This window comes from Polyodon spathula, chromosome 18 (genome assembly GCF_017654505.1).
Source record: "Polyodon spathula isolate WHYD16114869_AA chromosome 18, ASM1765450v1, whole genome shotgun sequence".
In the NCBI taxonomy this organism is placed as follows: Eukaryota; Metazoa; Chordata; class Actinopteri; order Acipenseriformes; family Polyodontidae; genus Polyodon; species Polyodon spathula.
In genome coordinates, this window is record NC_054551.1 from 18,373,316 (window position 1) to 18,396,199 (window position 22,884).

The 22,884-nt window shown below is 38.4% G+C and overlaps 1 protein-coding gene across 4 annotated transcripts in view; it reads right to left on the reverse strand.

Annotated features, from left to right (window-relative positions):
- Window positions 1-22,884, reverse strand: part of rabgap1l (RAB GTPase activating protein 1-like) — a 378,634-nt gene that overhangs the window by 10,098 nt on the left and 345,652 nt on the right. The window contains exons 21-24 of one of the 4 annotated variants that reach the window (XM_041277492.1): window positions 20,541-20,633; window positions 11,863-11,973; window positions 10,961-11,065; window positions 10,602-10,685 (exon numbers count right to left, since the gene is read on the reverse strand). In XM_041277492.1, coding sequence (XP_041133426.1) covers window positions 10,602-10,685; window positions 10,961-11,065; window positions 11,863-11,973; window positions 20,541-20,633 — 393 coding nt within the window. Of the gene's footprint in view, window positions 1-8,520; window positions 8,609-10,188; window positions 10,686-10,960; window positions 11,066-11,862; window positions 11,974-20,540; window positions 20,634-22,884 lie in introns of those variants that run through there. The other 3 variants (XM_041277489.1, XM_041277491.1, XM_041277490.1) reach the window with 3 other exon arrangements.

Genomic DNA, 22,884 nt, shown 5'->3' on the forward strand with positions numbered 1-22,884 from the left:
TGGCGTTGCAGCAACTGCTTAAAAAGCTAGAAAGCGTTTGCTGCAGATACACGAAGCGCAAGGCTGCTTAAAATGAAGAAGAAAATCTTTTTATATCCAGTACTACATATCTTATTTAACATCCCTCAAAATAAAACTAGAGGATTATTTTTGTTTATCAGCCTACGAACAAATATTAAGGCCTACCATTTTTTGCTATTTCATGACAAACTCAATTTCACACTATTGTACACAGGCTTGTGATCGGCATCTTATTGCATACTTAAAGGATAACCACAGAGACTTATACGCAATATGTTACTGTCGAACTTGCCTGAACCTCCTGGTTACCTCCACCATTACATCTAGTAGTAAAATATTCATTTAAATAAGAGATAACTAATAAATGAGGCTTGTCTTAAAGTGACCGTAAAAGTGTTTTGTTCTTTCTTTTGTATTATCATTCCCCAGTACGTAACAAAAGCTAGACATTTTTGCTTTTGATCTCTTCTGTGGTAGTATTCGTAGCCTTTGATTATTAAAAGTAGGCTGTGTCAATTTCAGATCAATCATTCCCACGTTCCAGGGGCCAGTTGTGAGCTGAGTAGAGTAGTTACTTCATAGCCTGACAAAGTGACCGTTACATTTATCACAATTAAACAGCATTTGGATAAAACATCTTAAAGGGCACGTAAGGACCATTTTATTTTATTGTGTTACATGTTCCCATGTGTTGCTACAAATGTTTATGTAAGGTGTGTGTATTGTTTTCATTATTTCTTTTTTTATATTTTGACCACTTTTTTAAAAACTTTTAAATTCCATTCCCTGCCTCAAGATGGCTTCCCATGTACCCACAGTGACCTCTGAGAACTACATTTCCCATCATCCCCCTGCTCACATATGTAACTGAGATGGATTTACCAGTGAGCAGGAGGATGACAGGCAATGTAGTTCTGAGAGGTCCACGCAGGTACATGGGAAGCCATCTTGAGGCAATTTAAAAGTTTAAAAAAGTGGTCAAAATGTATAAAATAAATAAATAAAATAAATAAAAATAAATAATAATAAATAATAATAAATAATAATAATAATAATAATAATAATAATAATAATAATAATAATAATAATAATAAACAATAAACACACCTTACGTAAACAGTTGTAGCAACACATGGGAACATGTAACACAATAAAATAAAAAAGGTCCTTATGTGCCCTTTAAGGACAGCGATCCAGAATATGCTGCACACTTAACCAGGGGAAGGTATCAAATCTGTTTATATCATTAAAATAAGGTCATTTGATTTGGAAGACGGTTGTAAGTGGGTCATTTAAAATAATCTAATCTATGAATAAGGAAGACAATAGTTGTGTCTTTACTCACAAATGTAATCTTTCTCCCACGAAGAACCATGGTCTTTTATGTTTCTTTCTTGCGTTTAATTTAATTCCGTGATTTATTTTTGTTTAACATATTAAATCACGTTTGCTGTGCGGAGCTCTGAATTTCAAGCTTAGTGAAGCGACTATTGTGACATCACTACTACAACCTGGCCTGCATAAAAAATAAATATGCTCTGGTACACCCACAAAGAGAGAGCTCTGTTTGCATTCAAGTATTTCGAAAATCTAGAAGTCAAATACAGGAATTATTTCAAATTGAAAGTCTGTTTCATACAAGGAGTTCAAAACAATGGGTAGCAAAGCCAATTCCACTGTTAACATGATTAAAAGCATGGCTTGTAATCTTTTTAAGATAGTACCAGTTATCATGTTCGCAAAGGACAATACGTGCTTGCTAAGGTTTCTATGAAAAACTACGCATTTCAGACTTTTATAATGAATAGATGTGAATGGCGTGGAAAATGTGTGGAATTATATTATTTATTTTCTTGACCATTAATGGTTCTTTTATCAGTAGCAGAGATGGTGTCCCCACTTCCAAAACATGTGCATTACTGATTACTCTCTTCCTGTGAGAAACACACATCTGCAGAGGGTGGCAAAATACAAACACTGCAGAGCGCTTCCTGAGCACAATCATCTCTGCCTCGGTTGAGATATTAATTACAGTCAAATAATTACTTGTGGGTCCTTGTGGGGATCTAACTAGAAGCACGGTTTAAGTAAAGCATAAGTAAGTATTGCAAAACCCAGAGAAGTATGGTAAAGCATATTACAAAAATGTCAACCCATGCTGAAGTACAGTCATGGGAAAAGCATGGCAACATTACCCTGCAATCTTTATGTGGTAAACTTTTACAAGGATGTAATGAAAAACGGAAACAAAACACGAACTAGAAACCAAATAACACGAATGATACCTAGGTGAGAGAATTATTATTTCATACACCTTTAACAAACTTTATTTAGAGTATTGGATTGTCCATTGATCCAATCAGTAGATCGCGCAGCATAGTGGCAACTAATCAGAATGCAATGCATCCAGAAACATACATTTGAACAGCCAATCATATTAATAATTAAGATCACTATGTATCAATCACCCTCTCCGCTAAATCTAAGGGAACTCAATTGAGAATCTTCCAGGAGACATTGACTCCTACAGACAGTCTTGATTTTAAATGCTGCCCTTGCAGCACCATGTTATTGATAGTGTACTTGTATCAAAATACATTCAGTGACAAAGTGGATTATATTACATATTGTGCCTCAGAAAAGCACACACATAATTAATGATCACATGTGTGTGATTTGTGGCCATTGCAGCGTCAAAGGAGTCATTGTACTCAGACTCTTCTGCAAAGATCCCATCACATTCTCCACAGTTGGCCGCATATGCTTTTTGGATGATCGTTACATAATGTCTACCAATTCACTAATCATTGACTAGCTGTGACCTGGATTTTAGCAGCACGCTGAAGGATACGTCTTGTGTTATACACGGGGGGGGGGGGGGGGGGGGGGGGGGGGGGGGGGGGGGGGGGGGTTGATGTAGAAAGCCACAATAACAAGAGCTGAATTACTCAAAATGCTGTTCCTTTTATCCAGGATGCTGTAGAACCACAGGTACAGATGGTGCTACAAAGCTGTTTAATCTTACAGTTACAAACTAAATGGGGATTGAACAGTACTGATGTACACGTGAAAGCGCTCTCAGGCTTGGCATTATTGTGTAATAAAATGTGGTTTCTGGCCTCTGAACTCAGCTATAGAGTTCTCTTCCTAGAAGTATGCAGGAAACCGTCTGCAAGAGCTGGACTGTCCTCATTAGAATCTAATTGTTCCAAATGTGCTGATACAGCTCTGACAGGGCTGGCTGTGGGTTAGGCAAAGCAAGCTGATCAATGGGTGTCTTACTAGATAAGCACTGCTGTTGCAACACAAACGTTGAGAAACAGATCAAAATGAAGTGATCCTGGGGTCATTCATGACAAGTGTCTTTCCCTGATTTTTCTGAAAATATTTGCAATTTTCAGAAACATAAGGGTCTAGGTTGGTATGAATCTCTAAATAACAGAACTACAAAGCATATCTAAAAACACTGTGCCTATTAGTCACTGTACACACCCATATAAATGCTTTTTTTTGTATTCTTTTCCGTCGTCTTTCTTATCTTGTATTCAAATACAGAGCAACAAGACCCAGTGAGGTCTAAGTGCTTCAGAAGTGCTAGGATCATTTTAAAAGTCAGTGCCTAGTCAATATTCCCACAAGTGCTTTATTATGAAGATATTTTTAATGGTCTTAAGTGAACTGTTTTAGAAATACTAAATGTAATAAATTCAATAGTCAAATTGTATTTGTTAAGCTTCTTTTATTATATTAGAATTAAGCACTTTTTGGTGAACTGTTCAAAACAGTTGGAGAAGCAACTTATAATAACACCTAATCAGTGCAAAGCGAAATTCACTTAAAATGATGACTATTTAGTTATTTCAACAACTTTTAAATACTATTACTTAAAAGACTATGGAGGGTTATGTAGTAGCTGTTGTCCTACATTGCAAGTGTAGATAAAATATGGTTTTCTTTTGCATAGGCATTAAAAAGAAAAGCAGGATAACAGAACTCAGCACATTGGTTGAAAATACAAATACGCAAGCTTAAGTGCAGACACTGTCACATACAGTAAATAAAACAGTGGCTTACCTTTCCAGACTTGTGTTAAAACAAACACAGGACAAGAGTACTGTCATTTCTGGCAAACAAGTCTTTTAAACTTCCTCTGGGTGCCTCCTTTATAAAGATTTTGCTCAGCAATAACAATATAAGCGGCTGGAGGTTCAGGGAGGGCCCTTCTTAGTATCCAGATAAGGGAAGCACACATGCGCGCGCGCGCACACACACACACACACACACACACACACACACACACACACACACACACACACACAACACACACACAACACACACACACACAAGATACTAACTGTACAGAAACAGGTATTTCCTTAATTCATTTAATTACTTACCTGTATAATATAATAAAATGTGTGTCCTGTGTCGTTTTCTATCGTTTCTGCAAATGATTGTCTGTTTCTGAAGTGTCTTCTGAAAGCTACATTCCTGAAGTGAGCTGCAAGCACTAAAATCAAAGGAAGTTTGCTTGCTTTGATACTTCGACGAGTATAACCTGTGATGTATTCACTGTTTCTGTTGTGTTCATGGTCAAAAAGCACAAGAGGGTCTTTGAGGAAGTTTTTGTTTATTTGAACCAACATTTACAATGTAGCTTACAGTAAAATAATTTAGAAAATTGTCAGTTTTCATAAAATAAATTATCAAAAAAAAAAAAAAAAAATTACTCCAACAGTATACTAACTGCTAGCTATACATGCTGTGTAACTAAAGTTTAATGTAAACTTAACATATAAACATTTACATTTATATCTTGAGAAAAAAAAAAGTAATCTCAAGCTAAAAAGCCAATAATAGGCCTCTAACTTTTTCTTAAAAATAAATGTTTTTTGTTGGGAGAAACTTAAAAACCATCCTTCATAGCTCTATGCAAAAATCTGAGGTTGTTTTTAGCTACCTTTCGAAGTAGGAATTCCCTAGAAGTCTCTGCCTTAAATTCTGCTACAGCTAATAAGTGAGGGATTTTAAATAATTACATTTATACAAGTAAGTAAAATACATTTTAATGTAATATTCCTTTTAAACAGTTGTTACATTAACAACACCGGCATCAAAGCACACTCTTTTGTGTAGAAGGGACTGTCTCATATCATTATTTAAAGTATGCATACATACAGTATAAATAAGCTGCAAGTCAGTTGTATTCACATTTGTTTAAGACACTGCTATTCTATAACTTTCTTAGGCATTTTTTTTGGGACTAGTTTATGACTTTACTGGTGTCTGTGATGCTTATTAATGAGGTAAAGACCTCATTAACAAGCGATATGTTTCTCAAAGCTTACTCGGGAGAGTTCGCAAGGAGAAAAAAGAAAAAATATATTCTAAGGATTGCAGTGTATCCATATCACACTCCCTCCTGCAACAATGCTGGTTTTCTGTTCCCACAATATGTCACTCATTTCAATCAGAGCACCAGCATTGTTGCAGGAGGGAGCATGAACTGGATACACTGCGATGTTTGGAAGAAAACACCTCTTTCTCTTGGCAGACATTTCCGAGCAAAAGTTGAAAAAGTTATTCCCTAGTTAGTTTACCTAGAGGAAAGAAAAAAGAAAAAAGAAATAAACTACTGGGAATATGCTGAAAAAAGACTGCTGCTATATGACTACCCTGAGAAACAGCAAAGACAATGTTTTCCTTGTAAACACTGCAGGGGGTTCACTAACACTTACATTTTCTGCTTTGTAATACTGCACAAAATATGAACCCAGCTTTGTATTTCCAGACGTTTAATGTCAAAGATTGAAAATGCCTCCTATCTATAGTGCTGTTCTACTTTAGACACAGTAGGGGTCCCTGACTGTTGCAGTGTGCAAAAAGGGGGGGCCTAAAGGATGATCTACTGCATCTAATTGAAGCTTTAAAGTGATTCTCAGTGGGTTCACACTGCTTTGGTTACAATTTCAAATGTGTTGCTATGGTCAGTGTCATGAACACATGTGCATGGCATGTGGAAGGAGTTTGTTGGGTGTTTCCTCCAAACTGAGTTTACAGGAAGTTTACATTGTCGTGCACTTCATTTAACAAGAAAGAAACTAAATCAAGCAGAGAAACATTTCGGCTAGAGCCTTCTTCAGTACTAAAAAAGAGAGCACTAGCTTAAACATTTTTTTCTAATGCTTTCCCTGTGGTTATGCATGTATCATAGTTTACCATGCTTTTAAAATATGCTTTATCCCCTGTAGGCTTTACAATGCTTACCTATGCTTTACCGTACCATATAGGCACTAGCTGTTTATCTACTAGACTTAAGCCCCTGTCACACTGGCACTTCTACCTGGGTCCGGACCTGGGTTCTGGCTACCCTGGTCACAGTCCTGCGTAATGTGAAACCATGTATCTGGGACGTACCCGAGTTAACCCGGGTCCCAGCGACCCACCTCAGGATGTGGGTTGACACGCTTTGACCTGGGTTGAGTGAGACAAAATGCATGACGGCCGACAAAATAACAAACGGCCACACCTGCGTGAAGGTTTCACACAAGATTTTTACACAAGGAACGTTTTTGTTTATTAGGTTTAGCCATATTTTGGTGTTTGTGACACACCATGAGCCAGATTGCAGCAGGGATGAAGAAACACTTGCTCTAATCAACATTTGGGCCGCTGGTTCAATCCAAAGACGCTTGGATGGAAGCGTCTGTAACAAGCTGCTTCCGGGGCATTGATACGCGCATTGTGTACTTGCGTCTGTCACCCAGGTCAACCCTGCTTTATCAAAAGCAGTGTGAAATCATGTAGCCAACCCGCATGACACTGGGTCCTGACCCCGGGTAGATTCTGACCCTGGTATCCGTACGGTCACAGTGTGAAACCGAAATCAAAGGTAAGTAAAATAGAATCAAACAAGTAATGCCTAACACAATCCCCTTTGCGTTAGGAAAGCTATGATGGTCATACTGTAACTGAAACAAAAACCCTCCAAGCAAACCCAGTATAAGTGCACCTTTAGGGTCAATGACTCCTGAGGCACAGCAACAGAGACTAGCCTTGTCTGTATCCCCTTGTAAAGACTGCTTCAGCTCACTAAAATGCTGGTCTTCCAATCTCACATGCAGTGTTTCCAGTGTTATCATGCTCTCTCATACTTCCTGACAATGTATATGTACTGACTGAGTTCTGTCCCTCTTTTCATGCAGGCTCACACAGTGGCTCCCCATATCTGACGAATGGTCTAAACACAAACAAACTGAAAGAAGAGAGAGGATCATGCGTGAATCAGGTATGTAAATACCCTTTCACTGTCTTCTACCGTTGTGTCTGCCTCATGCATTTTGGGGCATACCTAAAGGATGTCAACAGAAGGAGGGAAGGCGATGGGAGGATTTCAAAGCTGCAGGTACAAACCCGGTTTAACTTTATATGCAGAATATGTTTGTATATCCTGGGCCTAAAGTACAGTCAAACACACTTAATATGACTCCTTTTGATGTCGCTTATTATCACCATATTGAAATGTCCCAGACTCCCAGAATATACCAGGAGCAAATAGAAACAAGCTCATGCTCATATCCCTCTCTGGTTGATATGACTCACATTCAATAGTCAACTCATTTACACCCCACTTAATATTACTTTGGGAAATAAAAGCATAATATTAGAACCTGTAGCTGCTGTGTGCTATTGAAATGTTCCAGGTAGCACTATAAAGCATACAGAACAACAAAACCACTATGTTAACAGCTTTCTTATTATTTTCATTATTACAATGCATTGTACATGACTGTATATGGGAAATACATTTTCCACAGCAAAACAGGTTTATTTGTTCAGTGTTGTTAATGTTTATTTTTCCAACTGCTTATTATCATCATTTGTGCTCCCTTTGAAGTGATATTAAAAGGGTTTGACTGTAGTTTCAAGGCAAACACCCTTTACTGGTGACCCACAGGAACACTGCATTTTAGACTTGAATTTATTGTTATCATTTAATAATGTATTCACAAGGCATTAGCTATGCTCTGTATTAAAAAGTAGGTTACACAATCAGAGTTTATTACAGTCACACTATCTTCTGTACCCCTGAACTGATAACCATCCAGGTATCAAATACACAGTATGTAAATCATTAGCAAGAAGTCTCACAAGTACAACACAGATTGATTCATTTCCAAGGAATAGCAAATAAATGATTGGCCATTTAACCCAATTTATTGACAAAAAATAAATTAGTATACCCGAATAGATCATCCCCACTTAACAATACCATTAAACACAGATGTCCCACAAGTGTAGTAGAACAGCACCCATAACTATTAAACACTCAATAGAGTTTATAAATACTTACACTTCCACTGAAGACATTCAAAACTATTCAAAACGTTTGTCATTTTAATTTAATAATAACACTATCAATATCGAAAGACTGGAGGATTAGTTTATCTTAATTTTACCCATCTTATCATAACAATGATGTTCGGGAGGTTCTCTTACCTTGTACCTGTCGATAGGGTCTTCCTGTTGTAACTGGTTTTCCCGCATGGCTTGGTATTCTTTCTCATATTTCTTCAGCTTCTTGGTTGGCACCTGAGATTAAAAACATGAAGGAAATGTTCAGATATTTTATCATGCTAAAATTCTAGGTGATGCACAGCCTTTGGCTACAGCTGTAAAGGGAGTATAATCAGCTATGAGATTTACGGCAGACGTTGATTTCTACTGGAGAACCACACGGCTGAGCTGTGCAGCGGTAACCTCGCCGCCCTGCCTCTGGTTCCGGGCGGGACTCACCGGAATGGAGTAGCGCTCCCTCATCCCGGTGCGCATAGCGCAGTGAGAGCAAGGCAGCCAGCCAATCACGAAGCACTCTCCGAAACCCTCTGCCACCTGCGCAGAGAGACAGCACAGACAGAACATCCCGCAGGCACCTGAGAGGGGGGGGGAGAGGGACGGAGGGAGAGAGAGAGGGGGGAGAGAGATGGAGGAGATGTAACTGAACAAAACGCATTGCAATTATAATCATTACTAATTGTAACTGATCAATTCTGCTGTAATTGTAATTCTGCTCATTATAGTTCACTCCAGGGCTGGTTTTAAGTGTTCAACATAAACAAAACAAAAAAACAAAAATAAAAAAAAAACACATTTGACGCTTCCCCTTACAGATGCCCAGGTCGCTACACATCTGACACAGCCCCGTGCTCCAGCCCTGGGCGACCGCCGGGGGCTGCACGACGACGGGAGCGATCACGAGAGGCGGGGGCACGGGAGGGGGGATCGCGGGAGGGCGGATCGCGGGAGGGGAGACCATGGGGTACGCCATCGCTGCTGCGGCTGCAAACAGAGCGGAGAGAAGCGGGGGTTAGAGTGGCCGTAGCCAGGGTCGGGGTCAACTCCACTTAAAATCAGCTTTTCAGGAATGGACCCCGACTGACAAGCACAAGATCTATCCGTGGACCATAGACGCAAAGCAATTACGCGTAAATTAAAATCTCTGTGAACCGCTTACCACGTGTGCGGGATAAGGACGCGCTGTTCCAAGCGCAACCATCCGCGGTGCCAGGCTGCGCTCACACCGAGGGAACATTATCCTGGCGTCTTCAACCAGCTAATTAAGAACTCACCTCGCTTCTTAATTAGTCAATAGCGCACGTGGACAAAATATCTATCATTTAAAGAAATAACTGCCCCCACCCTCCGTGTATAATTAAAGCAACCGCCTGCAAACAGTGTTTTTCGCGATTGCAAAGGGACGAGGCGCTGAAATAAAATGTGTTAACAAATTCCAACTTTCAGAGCCGGCGCTCACACAACCACAGCCCCTCAAAACTATTTGCTGTGAAGGATGATATTCTCTACACGTCTATATGTGTAATGACGTGAACTCCCTCTGCACGTTATTTACATCGATTTCATAAAACTATTTAGAATAATAAATAAATACATCTCGCTCTAATTCAATGCCACGGATCTTACAGGAGAATGCTAACTCGTCTTAACTTTTGAGCGTGTTTTTAAATGGAATTGTTTGATATAAAAACGTACGTACGTTCTCTCTCTATACATATTCTCTACCTGTTGGTTTGACGCACAGCTACCCACCCTGTCGCCAGACTTCTGCACACCGCTACAAGTATCTTAAATTTGCAGGAGTAGACAGTGGGGAAGTTTCACTGAGATTGTATTTATATTTCCCAAATTCTGCTTCCCTATTTAACTATGTACTTGGCATCCCCCTTGTGTTTTCAGTTAGTTAACATATGAACTAATGAGTCCTGGTTTGCTTCCATTCATGCTCCCATAATTCTACTGCAAAACAACGTTGCAGTGCAGCCGAGATTTACCTCTTATGTGTGTGCATTACACAATCAGTACCCCAAACAGGACTAACCACCAGAAACACTGGAGAGAGGGGTGCAAATCGAAATGAAACAAGACAGTTGTGCAGCTGTAAGATGTGGAATAGTGGACATAAAAGGCATTTGACTCTGTACTGCAGCCTTCATGCAGTGGTATGGGGCTGTGAAAAGGAAACCAGGAAATGCTGAGGAGAACCTCCAGAGAAATGAGCTTACCTGTTTGTATTCAGTGATGATCGCTGTAGTTTTCTTGATCTCCAAATCTGCCTTTTCCAACTCCCTCCGAAACACTTCTTTGAGCTAAAAACAAGATAAACATCTCATTAGGTCTAACACACAGGAAGAACACCTCCCTCAGGATTTACTTTCTGATTTATACCTCTTTTAATTACTGCATTGTTACACTAACCTGGAAATATCACTGCTGAATATACACACTCACAACTCTCAATCTCCACTAGCAGTGAGCTAACTAAGCTTGTGTGCAATTAAAAGGCTTGATTATATCAGAAAAAGTGTGGTTAGGTTAAGATATTAAACTGTTAAGCATGCCAGGACATGTGTCAGGACTGTACCTGTGCTGTCTCTTCTTCCTGCCTTCTCTTCTCATCCTCTGTGTCCACCAGCTTCTGCTTGGTGAGGAGAAGTTCCTTGTTCAGCACATCAGCTTTGTCCTCAGCCTGGAATACAGTGGAAAACACAAGGTCAACAGCCAGCCTCCTGCCAACTGCTTGGCTCTCTCAAACACAAATGCACTGTACTGATCCCTGCACCAGAGAAGCTAGTTTCAAATACTAATGAACTGTACTGATCCCTGCACCAGAGAAGCTTGTTTCAAATACTAATGAACTGTACTGATCCCTGCACCAGAGAAGCTTGTTTCAAATACTAATGAACTGTACTGATCCCTGCACCAGAGAAGCTTGTTTCAAATACTAATGAACTGTACTGATCCCTGCACCAGAGAAGCTTGTTTCAAATACTAATGCACTGTACTGATCCCTGCACCAGAGAAGCTTGTTTCAAATACTAATGCACTGTACTGATCCCTGCACCAGAGAATCCTGTGAGTGGACAGCAGGGCTGGTTCAAGTTGTTTTTTTAGGCTCCGAGGTTTCAGATTCGGGTAGGGGAGCTGCACTAGTTTATAATAATCTTTGATAATTTATGTCAGCTCCTGGATTCCCTTCCTTGATATCCAATTTAAAAGGAATGTATATTAAACATTCATATGCTTCATTTTAGTTTTGAATTACTATTGCTGAGCCATTAAACAAGCTCAGATAGCAGTCACTTTTTGTAGCTTTTTTTTAGCAGTTTTTTTTTTATATTTTTTTTTTTTTAGTAAACTTTCAGTATCTGTTTTATTGGTTAAAACCAAAAATCAGAAGCCCTACTTATAATACACTCACTGCCATATCACAGACCGCCTCCTCACTCAATGCACCCACTGCAAGCAAAGCATTCCACAGTGTACCTGGTCCAAGTCGTTGCGGAGGGCAATCTTGCTCGTGACGAGCTCATGCGCCAGGTCGTCGTTCTCTTGTTCCAGACGCATGCTTGCCTCCTGGAGCCGGCGGTTCTCCCTCTAGTGGTGGAAGAGAGAAATAAAAAAAGTGGGAAATCAGTCCTTGTTAAGTTCGCTACAGCAGGAGATTGTTGGAGCATAAATGATTGGCGTTGCAGCAACTGCTTAAAAAGCTAGAAAGCGTTTGCTGCAGATACACGAAGCGCAAGGCTGCTTAAAATGAAGAAGAAAATCTTTTTATATCCAGTACTACATATCTTATTTAACATCCCTCAAAATAAAACTAGAGGATTATTTTTGTTTATCAGCCTACGAACAAATATTAAGGCCTACCATTTTTTGCTATTTCATGACAAACTCAATTTCACACTATTGTACACAGGCTTGTGATCGGCATCTTATTGCATACTTAAAGGATAACCACAGAGACTTATACGCAATATGTTACTGTCGAACTTGCCTGAACCTCCTGGTTACCTCCACCATTACATCTAGTAGTAAAATATTCATTTAAATAAGAGATAACTAATAAATGAGGCTTGTCTTAAAGTGACCGTAAAAGTGTTTTGTTCTTTCTTTTGTATTATCATTCCCCAGTACGTAACAAAAGCTAGACATTTTTGCTTTTGATCTCTTCTGTGGTAGTATTCGTAGCCTTTGATTATTAAAAGTAGGCTGTGTCAATTTCAGATCAATCATTCCCACGTTCCAGGGGCCAGTTGTGAGCTGAGTAGAGTAGTAGTTACTTCATAGCCTGACAAAGTGACCGTTACATTTATCACAATTAAACAGCATTTGGATAAAACATCTTAAAGGGCACGTAAGGACCATTTTATTTTATTGTGTTACATGTTCCCATGTGTTGCTACAACTGTTTATGTAAGGTGTGTGTATTGTTTTATTTTTTTTTTTTTTTATATTTTGACCACTTTTTTAAAAACTTTTAAATTCCATTCCCTGCCTCAAGATGGCTTCCCATGTACCCACAGTGACCTCTGAGAACTACATCATCATCCCCCTGCTCACATATGTAACTGAGATGGATTTACCAGTGAGCAGGAGGATGATGGGAAATGTAGTTCTGAGAGGTCCATGCAGGTACATGGGAAGCCATCTTGAGGCAATTTAAAAGTTTAAAAAAGTGGTCAAAATGTATAAATAAATAAATAAATAAATAAAAAATAATAAAAATAAATAATAATAATAATAATAATAATAATAATAATAATAATAATAATAATAATAATAATAATAATAATAATATAACAATAAACACACCTTACATAAACAGTTGTAGCAACACATGGGAACATGTAACACAATAAAATAAAAAAGGTCCTTATGTGCCCTTTAAGGACAGCGATCCAGAATATGCTGCACACTTAACCAGGGGAAGGTATCAAATCTGTTTATATCATTAAAATAAGGTCATTTGATTTGGAAGACGGTTGTAAGTGGGTCATTTAAAATAATCTAATCTATGAATAAGGAAGACAATAGTTGTGTCTTTACTCACAAATGTAATCTTTCTCCCACGAAGAACCATGGTCTTTTATGTTTCTTTCTTGCGTTTAATTTAATTCCGTGATTTATTTTTGTTTAACATATTAAATCACGTTTGCTGTGCGGAGCTCTGAATTTCAAGCTTAGTGAAGCGACTATTGTGACATCACTACTACAACCTGGCCTGCATAAAAAATAAATATGCTCTGGTACACCCACAAAGAGAGAGCTCTGTTTGCATTCAAGTATTTCGAAAATCTAGAAGTCAAATACAGGAATTATTTCAAATTGAAAGTCTGTTTCATACAAGGAGTTCAAAACAATGGGTAGCAAAGCCAATTCCACTGTTAACATGATTAAAAGCATGGCTTGTAATCTTTTTAAGATAGTACCAGTTATCATGTTCGCAAAGGACAATACGTGCTTGCTAAGGTTTCTATGAAAAACTACGCATTTCAGACTTTTATAATGAATAGATGTGAATGGCGTGGAAAATGTGTGGAATTATATTATTTATTTTCTTGACCATTAATGGTTCTTTTATCAGTAGCAGAGATGGTGTCCCCACTTCCAAAACATGTGCATTACTGATTACTCTCTTCCTGTGAGAAACACACATCTGCAGAGGGTGGCAAAATACAAACACTGCAGAGCGCTTCCTGAGCACAATCATCTCTGCCTCGGTTGAGATATTAATTACAGTCAAATAATTACTTGTGGGTCCTTGTGGGGATCTAACTAGAAGCACGGTTTAAGTAAAGCATAAGTAAGTATTGCAAAACCCAGAGAAGTATGGTAAAGCATATTACAAAAATGTCAACCCATGCTGAAGTACAGTCATGGGAAAAGCATGGCAACATTACCCTGCAATCTTTATGTGGTAAACTTTTACAAGGATGTAATGAAAAACGGAAACAAAACACGAACTAGAAACCAAATAACACGAATGATACCTAGGTGAGAGAATTATTATTTCATACACCTTTAACAAACTTTATTTAGAGTATTGGATTGTCCATTGATCCAATCAGTAGATCGCGCAGCATAGTGGCAACTAATCAGAATGCAATGCATCCAGAAACATACATTTGAACAGCCAATCATATTAATAATTAAGATCACTATGTATCAATCACCCTCTCCGCTAAATCTAAGGGAACTCAATTGAGAATCTTCCAGGAGACATTGACTCCTACAGACAGTCTTGATTTTAAATGCTGCCCTTGCAGCACCATGTTATTGATAGTGTACTTGTATCAAAATACATTCAGTGACAAAGTGGATTATATTACATATTGTGCCTCAGAAAAGCACACACATAATTAATGATCACATGTGTGTGATTTGTGGCCATTGCAGCGTCAAAGGAGTCATTGTACTCAGACTCTTCTGCAAAGATCCCATCACATTCTCCACAGTTGGCCGCATATGCTTTTTGGATGATCGTTACATAATGTCTACCAATTCACTAATCATTGACTAGCTGTGACCTGGATTTTAGCAGCACGCTGAAGGATACGTCTTGTGTTATACACGGGGGGGGGGGGGGGGGGGGGTATTGATGTAGAAAGCCACAATAACAAGAGCTGAATTACTCAAAATGCTGTTCCTTTTATCCAGGATGCTGTAGAACCACAGGTACAGATGGTGCTACAAAGCTGTTTAATCTTACAGTTACAAACTAAATGGGGATTGAACAGTACTGATGTACACGTGAAAGCGCTCTCAGGCTTGGCATTATTGTGTAATAAAATGTGGTTTCTGGCCTCTGAACTCAGCTATAGAGTTCTCTTCCTAGAAGTATGCAGGAAACCGTCTGCAAGAGCTGGACTGTCCTCATTAGAATCTAATTGTTCCAAATGTGCTGATACAGCTCTGACAGGGCTGGCTGTGGGTTAGGCAAAGCAAGCTGATCAATGGGTGTCTTACTAGATAAGCACTGCTGTTGCAACACAAACGTTGAGAAACAGATCAAAATGAAGTGATCCTGGGGTCATTCATGACAAGTGTCTTTCCCTGATTTTTCTGAAAATATTTGCAATTTTCAGAAACATAAGGGTCTAGGTTGGTATGAATCTCTAAATAACAGAACTACAAAGCATATCTAAAAACACTGTGCCTATTAGTCACTGTACACACCCATATAAATGCTTTTTTTTGTATTCTTTTCCGTCGTCTTTCTTATCTTGTATTCAAATACAGAGCAACAAGACCCAGTGAGGTCTAAGTGCTTCAGAAGTGCTAGGATCATTTTAAAAGTCAGTGCCTAGTCAATATTCCCACAAGTGCTTTATTATGAAGATATTTTTAATGGTCTTAAGTGAACTGTTTTAGAAATACTAAATGTAATAAATTCAATAGTCAAATTGTATTTGTTAAGCTTCTTTTATTATATTAGAATTAAGCACTTTTTGGTGAACTGTTCAAAACAGTTGGAGAAGCAACTTATAATAACACCTAATCAGTGCAAAGCGAAATTCACTTAAAATGATGACTATTTAGTTATTTCAACAACTTTTAAATACTATTACTTAAAAGACTATGGAGGGTTATGTAGTAGCTGTTGTCCTACATTGCAAGTGTAGATAAAATATGGTTTTCTTTTGCATAGGCATTAAAAAGAAAAGCAGGATAACAGAACTCAGCACATTGGTTGAAAATACAAATACGCAAGCTTAAGTGCAGACACTGTCACATACAGTAAATAAAACAGTGGCTTACCTTTCCAGACTTGTGTTAAAACAAACACAGGACAAGAGTACTGTCATTTCTGGCAAACAAGTCTTTTAAACTTCCTCTGGGTGCCTCCTTTATAAAGATTTTGCTCAGCAATAACAATATAAGCGGCTGGAGGTTCAGGGAGGGCCCTTCTTAGTATCCAGATAAGGGAAGCACACATGCGCGCGCGCGCACACACACACACACACACACACACACACACACACACACACACACACACACACACACACACACACACACACACACACACACACACAAGATACTAACTGTAGAACAGGTATTTCCTTAATATTTAATTACTTACCTGTATAATATAATAAAATGTGTGTCCTGTGTCGTTTTCTATCGTTTCTGCAAATGATTGTCTGTTTCTGAAGTGTCTTCTGAAAGCTACATTCCTGAAGTGAGCTGCAAGCACTAAAATCAAAGGAAGTTTGCTTGCTTTGATACTTCGACGAGTATAACCTGTGATGTATTCACTGTTTCTGTTGTGTTCATGGTCAAAAAGCACAAGAGGGTCTTTGAGGAAGTTTTTGTTTATTTGAACCAACATTTACAATGTAGCTTACAGTAAAATAATTTAGAAAATTGTCAGTTTTCATAAAATAAATTATCAAAAAAAAAAAAAAAAAAAATTACTCCAACAGTATACTAACTGCTAGCTATACATGCTGTGTAACTAAAGTTTAATGTAAACTTAACATATAAACATTTACATTTATATCTTGAGAAAAAAAAAAGTAATCTCAAGCTAAAAAGCCAATAATAGGCCTCTAACTTTTTCTTAAAAATAAATGTTTTTTGTTGGGAGAAACTTAAAAACCATCCTTCATAGCTCTATGCAAAAATCTGAGGTTGTTTTTAGCTACCTTTCGAAGTAGGAATTCCCTAGAAGTCTCTGCCTTAAATTCTGCTACAGCTAATAAGTGAGGGATTTTAAATAATTACATTTATACAAGTAAGTAAAATACATTTTAATGTAATATTCCTTTTAAACAGTTGTTACATTAACAACACCGGCATCAAAGCACACTCTTTTGTGTAGAAGGGACTGTCTCATATCATTATTTAAAGTATGCATACATACAGTATAAATAAGCTGCAAGTCAGTTGTATTCACATTTGTTTAAGACACTGCTATTCTATAACTTTCTTAGGCATTTTTTTTGGGACTAGTTTATGACTTTACTGGTGTCTGTGATGCTTATTAATGAGGTAAAGACCTCATTAACAAGCGATATGTTTCTCAAAGCTTACTCGGGAGAGTTCGCAAGGAGAAAAAAGAAAAAATATATTCTAAGGATTGCAGTGTATCCATATCACACTCCCTCCTGCAACAATGCTGGTTTTCTGTTCCCACAACATGCCACTCATTTCAATCACAGCACCAGCATCGTTGCAGGAGGGAGCATGAACTGGATACACTGCGATGTTTGGAAGAAAACACCTCTTTCTCTTGGCAGACATTTCCGAGCAAAAGTTGAAAAAGTTATTCCCTAGTTAGTTTACCTAGAGGAAAGAAAAAAGAAATAAACTACTGGGAATATGCTGAAAAAAGACTGCTGCTATATGACTACCCTGAGAAACAGCAAAGACAATGTTTTCCTTGTAAACACTGCAGGGGGTTCACTAACACTTACATTTTCTGCTTTGTAATACTGCACAAAATATGAACCCAGCTTTGTATTTCCAGACGTTTAATGTCAAAGATTGAAAATGCCTCCTATCTATAGTGCTGTTCTACTTTAGACACAGTAGGGGTCCCTGACTGTTGCAGTGTGCAAAAAGGGGGGGCCTAAAGGATGATCTACTGCATCTAATTGAAGCTTTAAAGTGATTCTCAGTGGGTTCACACTGCTTTGGTTACAATTTCAAATGTGTTGCTATGGTCAGTGTCATGAACACATGTGCATGGCATGTGGAAGGAGTTTGTTGGGTGTTTCCTCCAAACTGAGTTTACAGGAAGTTTACATTGTCGTGCACTTCATTTAACAAGAAAGAAACTAAATCAAGCAGAGAAACATTTCGGCTAGAGCCTTCTTCAGTACTAAAAAAGAGAGCACTAGCTTAAACATTTTTTTCTAATGCTTTCCCTGTGGTTATGCATGTATCATAGTTTACCATGCTTTTAAAATATGCTTTATCCCCTGTAGGCTTTACAATGCTTACCTATGCTTTACCGTACCATATAGGCACTAGCTGTTTATCTACTAGACTTAAGCCCCTGTCACACTGGCACTTCTACCTGGGTCCGGACCTGGGTTCTGGCTACCCTGGTCACAGTCCTGCGTAATGTGAAACCATGTATCTGGGACGTACCCGAGTTAACCCGGGTCCCAGCGACCCACCGCAGGATGTGGGTTGACTCGCTTTGACCCAGTGTGAATGAGACAAAATGCATGACGGCCGACAAAATAACAAACGGCCACACCTGCGTGAAGGTTTCACACAAGATTTTTACACAAGGAACGTTTTTGTTTATTCTGTTTAGCAATATTTTTGTTACGTGAGACACACCATGAGGCAGACTGCAGCAGGGATGAAGAAACACTTGCTCTAATCAACATTTGGGCCGCTGGTTCAATCCAAAGACGCTTGGATGGAAGCGTCTGTAACAAGCTGCTTCCGGGTAATAGATATACTCACTGTTTACTTGCATCTGTCACCCAGGTCAACCCTGCTTTATCAAAAGCAGTGTGAAATCATGTAGCCAACCCGCATGACACTGGGTCCTGACCCGGGTAGGTTCTGACCCGGGTAGAGCATGCCAGTGTGAAAGGGGCTTTAGTTTCCATTCATTTTATCTTAGTTTGTTCAATTACGGATTGTTAGGAAAGCTATGATGGTCATACTGTAACTGAAACAAAAACCCTCCAAGCAAACCCAGTATAAGTGCACCTTTAGGGTCAATGACTCCTGAGGCACAGCAACAGAGACTAGCCTTGTCTGTATCCCCTTGTAAAGACTGCTTCAGCTCACTAAAATGCTGGTCTTCCAATCTCACATGCAGTGTTTCCAGTGTTATCATGCTCTCTCATACTTCCTGACAATGTATATGTACTGACTGAGTTCTGTCCCTCTTTTCATGCAGGCTCACACAGTGGCTCCCCATATCTGACGAATGGTCTAAACACAAACAAACTGAAAGAAGAGAGAGGATCATGCGTGAATCAGGTATGTAAATACCCTTTCACTGTCTTCTACCGTTGTGTCTGCCTCATGCATTTTGGGGCATACCTAAAGGATGTCAACAGAAGGAGGGAAGGCGATGGGAGGATTTCAAAGCTGCAGGTACAAACCCGGTTTAACTTTATATGCAGAATATGTTTGTATATCCTGGGCCTAAAGTACAGTCAAACACACTTAATATGACTCCTTTTGATGTCGCTTATTATCACCATATTGAAATGTCCCAGACTCCCAGAATATACCAGGAGCAAATAGAAACAAGCTCATGCTCATATCCCTCTCTGGTTGATATGACTCACATTCAATAGTCAACTCATTTACACCCCACTTAATATTACTTTGGGAAATAAAAGCATAATATTAGAACCTGTAGCTGCTGTGTGCTATTGAAATGTTCCAGGTAGCACTATAAAGCATACAGAACAACAAAACCACTATGTTAACAGCTTTCTTATTATTTTCATTATTACAATGCATTGTACATGACTGTATATGGGAAATACATTTTCCACAGCAAAACAGGTTTATTTGTTCAGTGTTGTTAATGTTTATTTTTCCAACTGCTTATTATCATCATTTGTGCTCCCTTTGAAGTGATATTAAAAGGGTTTGACTGTAGTTTCAAGGCAAACACCCTTTACTGGTGACCCACAGGAACACTGCATTTTAGACTTGAATTTATTGTTATCATTTAATAATGTATTCACAAGGCATTAGCTATGCTCTGTATTAAAAAGTAGGTTACACAATCAGAGTTTATTACAGTCACACTATCTTCTGTACCCCTGAACTGATAACCATCCAGGTATCAAATACACAGTATGTAAATCATTAGCAAGAAGTCTCACAAGTACAACACAGATTGATTCATTTCCAAGGAATAGCAAATAAATGATTGGCCATTTAACCCAATTTATTGACAAAAAATAAATTAGTATACCCGAATAGATCATCCCCACTTAACAATACCATTAAACACAGATGTCCCACAAGTGTAGTAGAACAGCACCCATAACTATTAAACACTCAATAGAGTTTATAAATACTTACACTTCCACTGAAGACATTCAAAACTATTCAAAACGTTTGTCATTTTAATTTAATAATAACACTATCAATATCGAAAGACTGGAGGATTAGTTTATCTTAATTTTACCCATCTTATCATAACAATGATGTTCGGGAGGTTCTCTTACCTTGTACCTGTCGATAGGGTCTTCCTGTTGTAACTGGTTTTCCCGCATGGCTTGGTATTCTTTCTCATATTTCTTCAGCTTCTTGGTTGGCACCTGAGATTAAACAACATGAATGAATGCTTTGCTGTGTCTGCCCATCTCAATGAATGTCTATTTCCAACATTTGTTTAGTGTATTCTCTAAAGAATCAGATATTGCTGACAGACCTATTCTATTTGTTCCAAGGTCATTTTAGCTTCAGTGAAATAACAGGATAAATAAACACATGTGGATCAATCTGGGATGTTGGTTACATTAGAGAAGTGCCAGTATCAAACTACAGCACAGTAATGACCAAACATCTGTCTATTAGAAAAGACCCACCATTACAAAAATCTTGACATCTGTACAACATTGATGGCGTGATACTGGATTTTTAGTTTTTCTATATTACACTGTACAGATGTAATGTATAACTTCTTACTGATGCAAGTAGTAGCAGAAACAAACTGTATTGCCAACAGGGTTATCTGACGAAGTTGGGTTCACTGATGCTAAACTGTGGAAGAATTTGGTAAGCAGTAAACCAACCCAATTTATATGTTAGTGTAAAGTTAAACACAATTGAGCTTTTAAGTAATGTTGAATAGTGCAGAATAGCCCCTTTTATCTTTCACCTAACCTTTTATCTTTTGGCCTAACTTTCATGACTTACAGAAAACAGAAACATATACACAAGTCTAATGTCTCTGTTTATTATAAGGCTAATGCTGATTGAAAAACCCAAGAACATCACATAATCTCTATTCAGTTTCGGTCACTAGATGGCGCTGCAGAGGCAGACACTTCTTTCTGCAATTGGACTGGTAGTTTCAAATACTGTAAGCATGCAGTCCACTTGGTTTTCAACCTTTCCATATCCAGTGTTTCCAGCAGGGACCATCAGGTGCACAAGTAACTAGGTGCAATCTTAAACGGCTGTTGTAAAACAGAGACCTACGCCATTACAACCGGTTGTCTCATTGAAAATGTGACAGCATCATATAATTATTTGACAAGAGTTCACCAGAATCAGAGTGGCTGCTTTGGCTCCCCATCAGTAACTCTGAAAGTCCACAACAAATACCTCCTAATTTCTCATTTCCCTGTGATTCAGTGGTACAAACAGATTAAGGGAGTAATGTGGTTGAGGAATCATACCATAATAAAGAATACCTGCCAGTGCGTACCACTTGCAAGCCTGTCACTCCATGCGTCTCTATATTTTCATACTCTCAATAACTTGTGGTAAATTGTCTTAACCAAATCAAATGTAGTAAAAAATACATCACATGTAAGTAAAAACAGACCCACAGGAGTGCCAGAGCCAATATCAATGTAAAGGACAGCAACTTGGCAGAGCCAGCACCTGCACACCACGAGGCTGTGCCTTAGCCGTTTTCTTTAGCAATATAAAGCATTCCTTTTCTCCACACTGATCTGCAGTTATTAGTGTCCCCTACGCTTTCTTTTCAGTCAGTTTTGCAGTTTCATTTTACACATGCTGTGCCATCCTGCTTTACAGGTAAATTACATACAAGTTGCATATCTTCTGTGAACAGAGCATAAGGGACTCTTGAAACCTGCGCTCAATTGTAAATTCTGCATTTAACTGTAAGATAGACTTTTAACTAATGTCTTAATGAAATTTGACCTCCGGACCTCGATTTGGCCATCTTCACTCGAGGGAATGTGTAAAGAAATGCACCTTTTTTGAATAGCACAGATCATGTAATTAATAACCTCTCACTGCTGTAAGTAGTAGCAATCTCTACCTGCATTACATATTAACATCACTGCCAGCTGCTTTCAAAGAAGCTTGTGGGAATGTACACAGACGGGACTGTCAATCAGGTTATCTGAAGTAGGGTTCACAGATGCTAATTGGTGAACAATTTGGTGTTTCCCGTTCTGGTGAGTTGCTTCACCATTCTGTTAAATAATGTGCATGTCTTGTATATTGCTGCTGTGATTTGTAACATGTAGGGGTGCTGTGTTAATTTAGTATGACAGTTAGTTTAGTAACGTTAAGTTAACCCTAAGTAACTGACAATATTTATGCCTCTGCCACTATAATAGCCTGAAACACATCCGGCAGCTAATTTCATAGTAGGCTACATAGCGATTTAAGCTTTTTGACCGTGCTGTTTTGCTTTAGTTTTATTAATGTTAGTTAGTCTGCTACTTTATTACTACAGTTTTTGTTTAACATCTGCCTATTGTTTTGATTTTACTTATTCCGTTCATTTCATATGTTGATGCACATGCATCATGACAAGTAATACATAAGTATTTATTTATTTACTGATTCATATTGTGTCTTAGA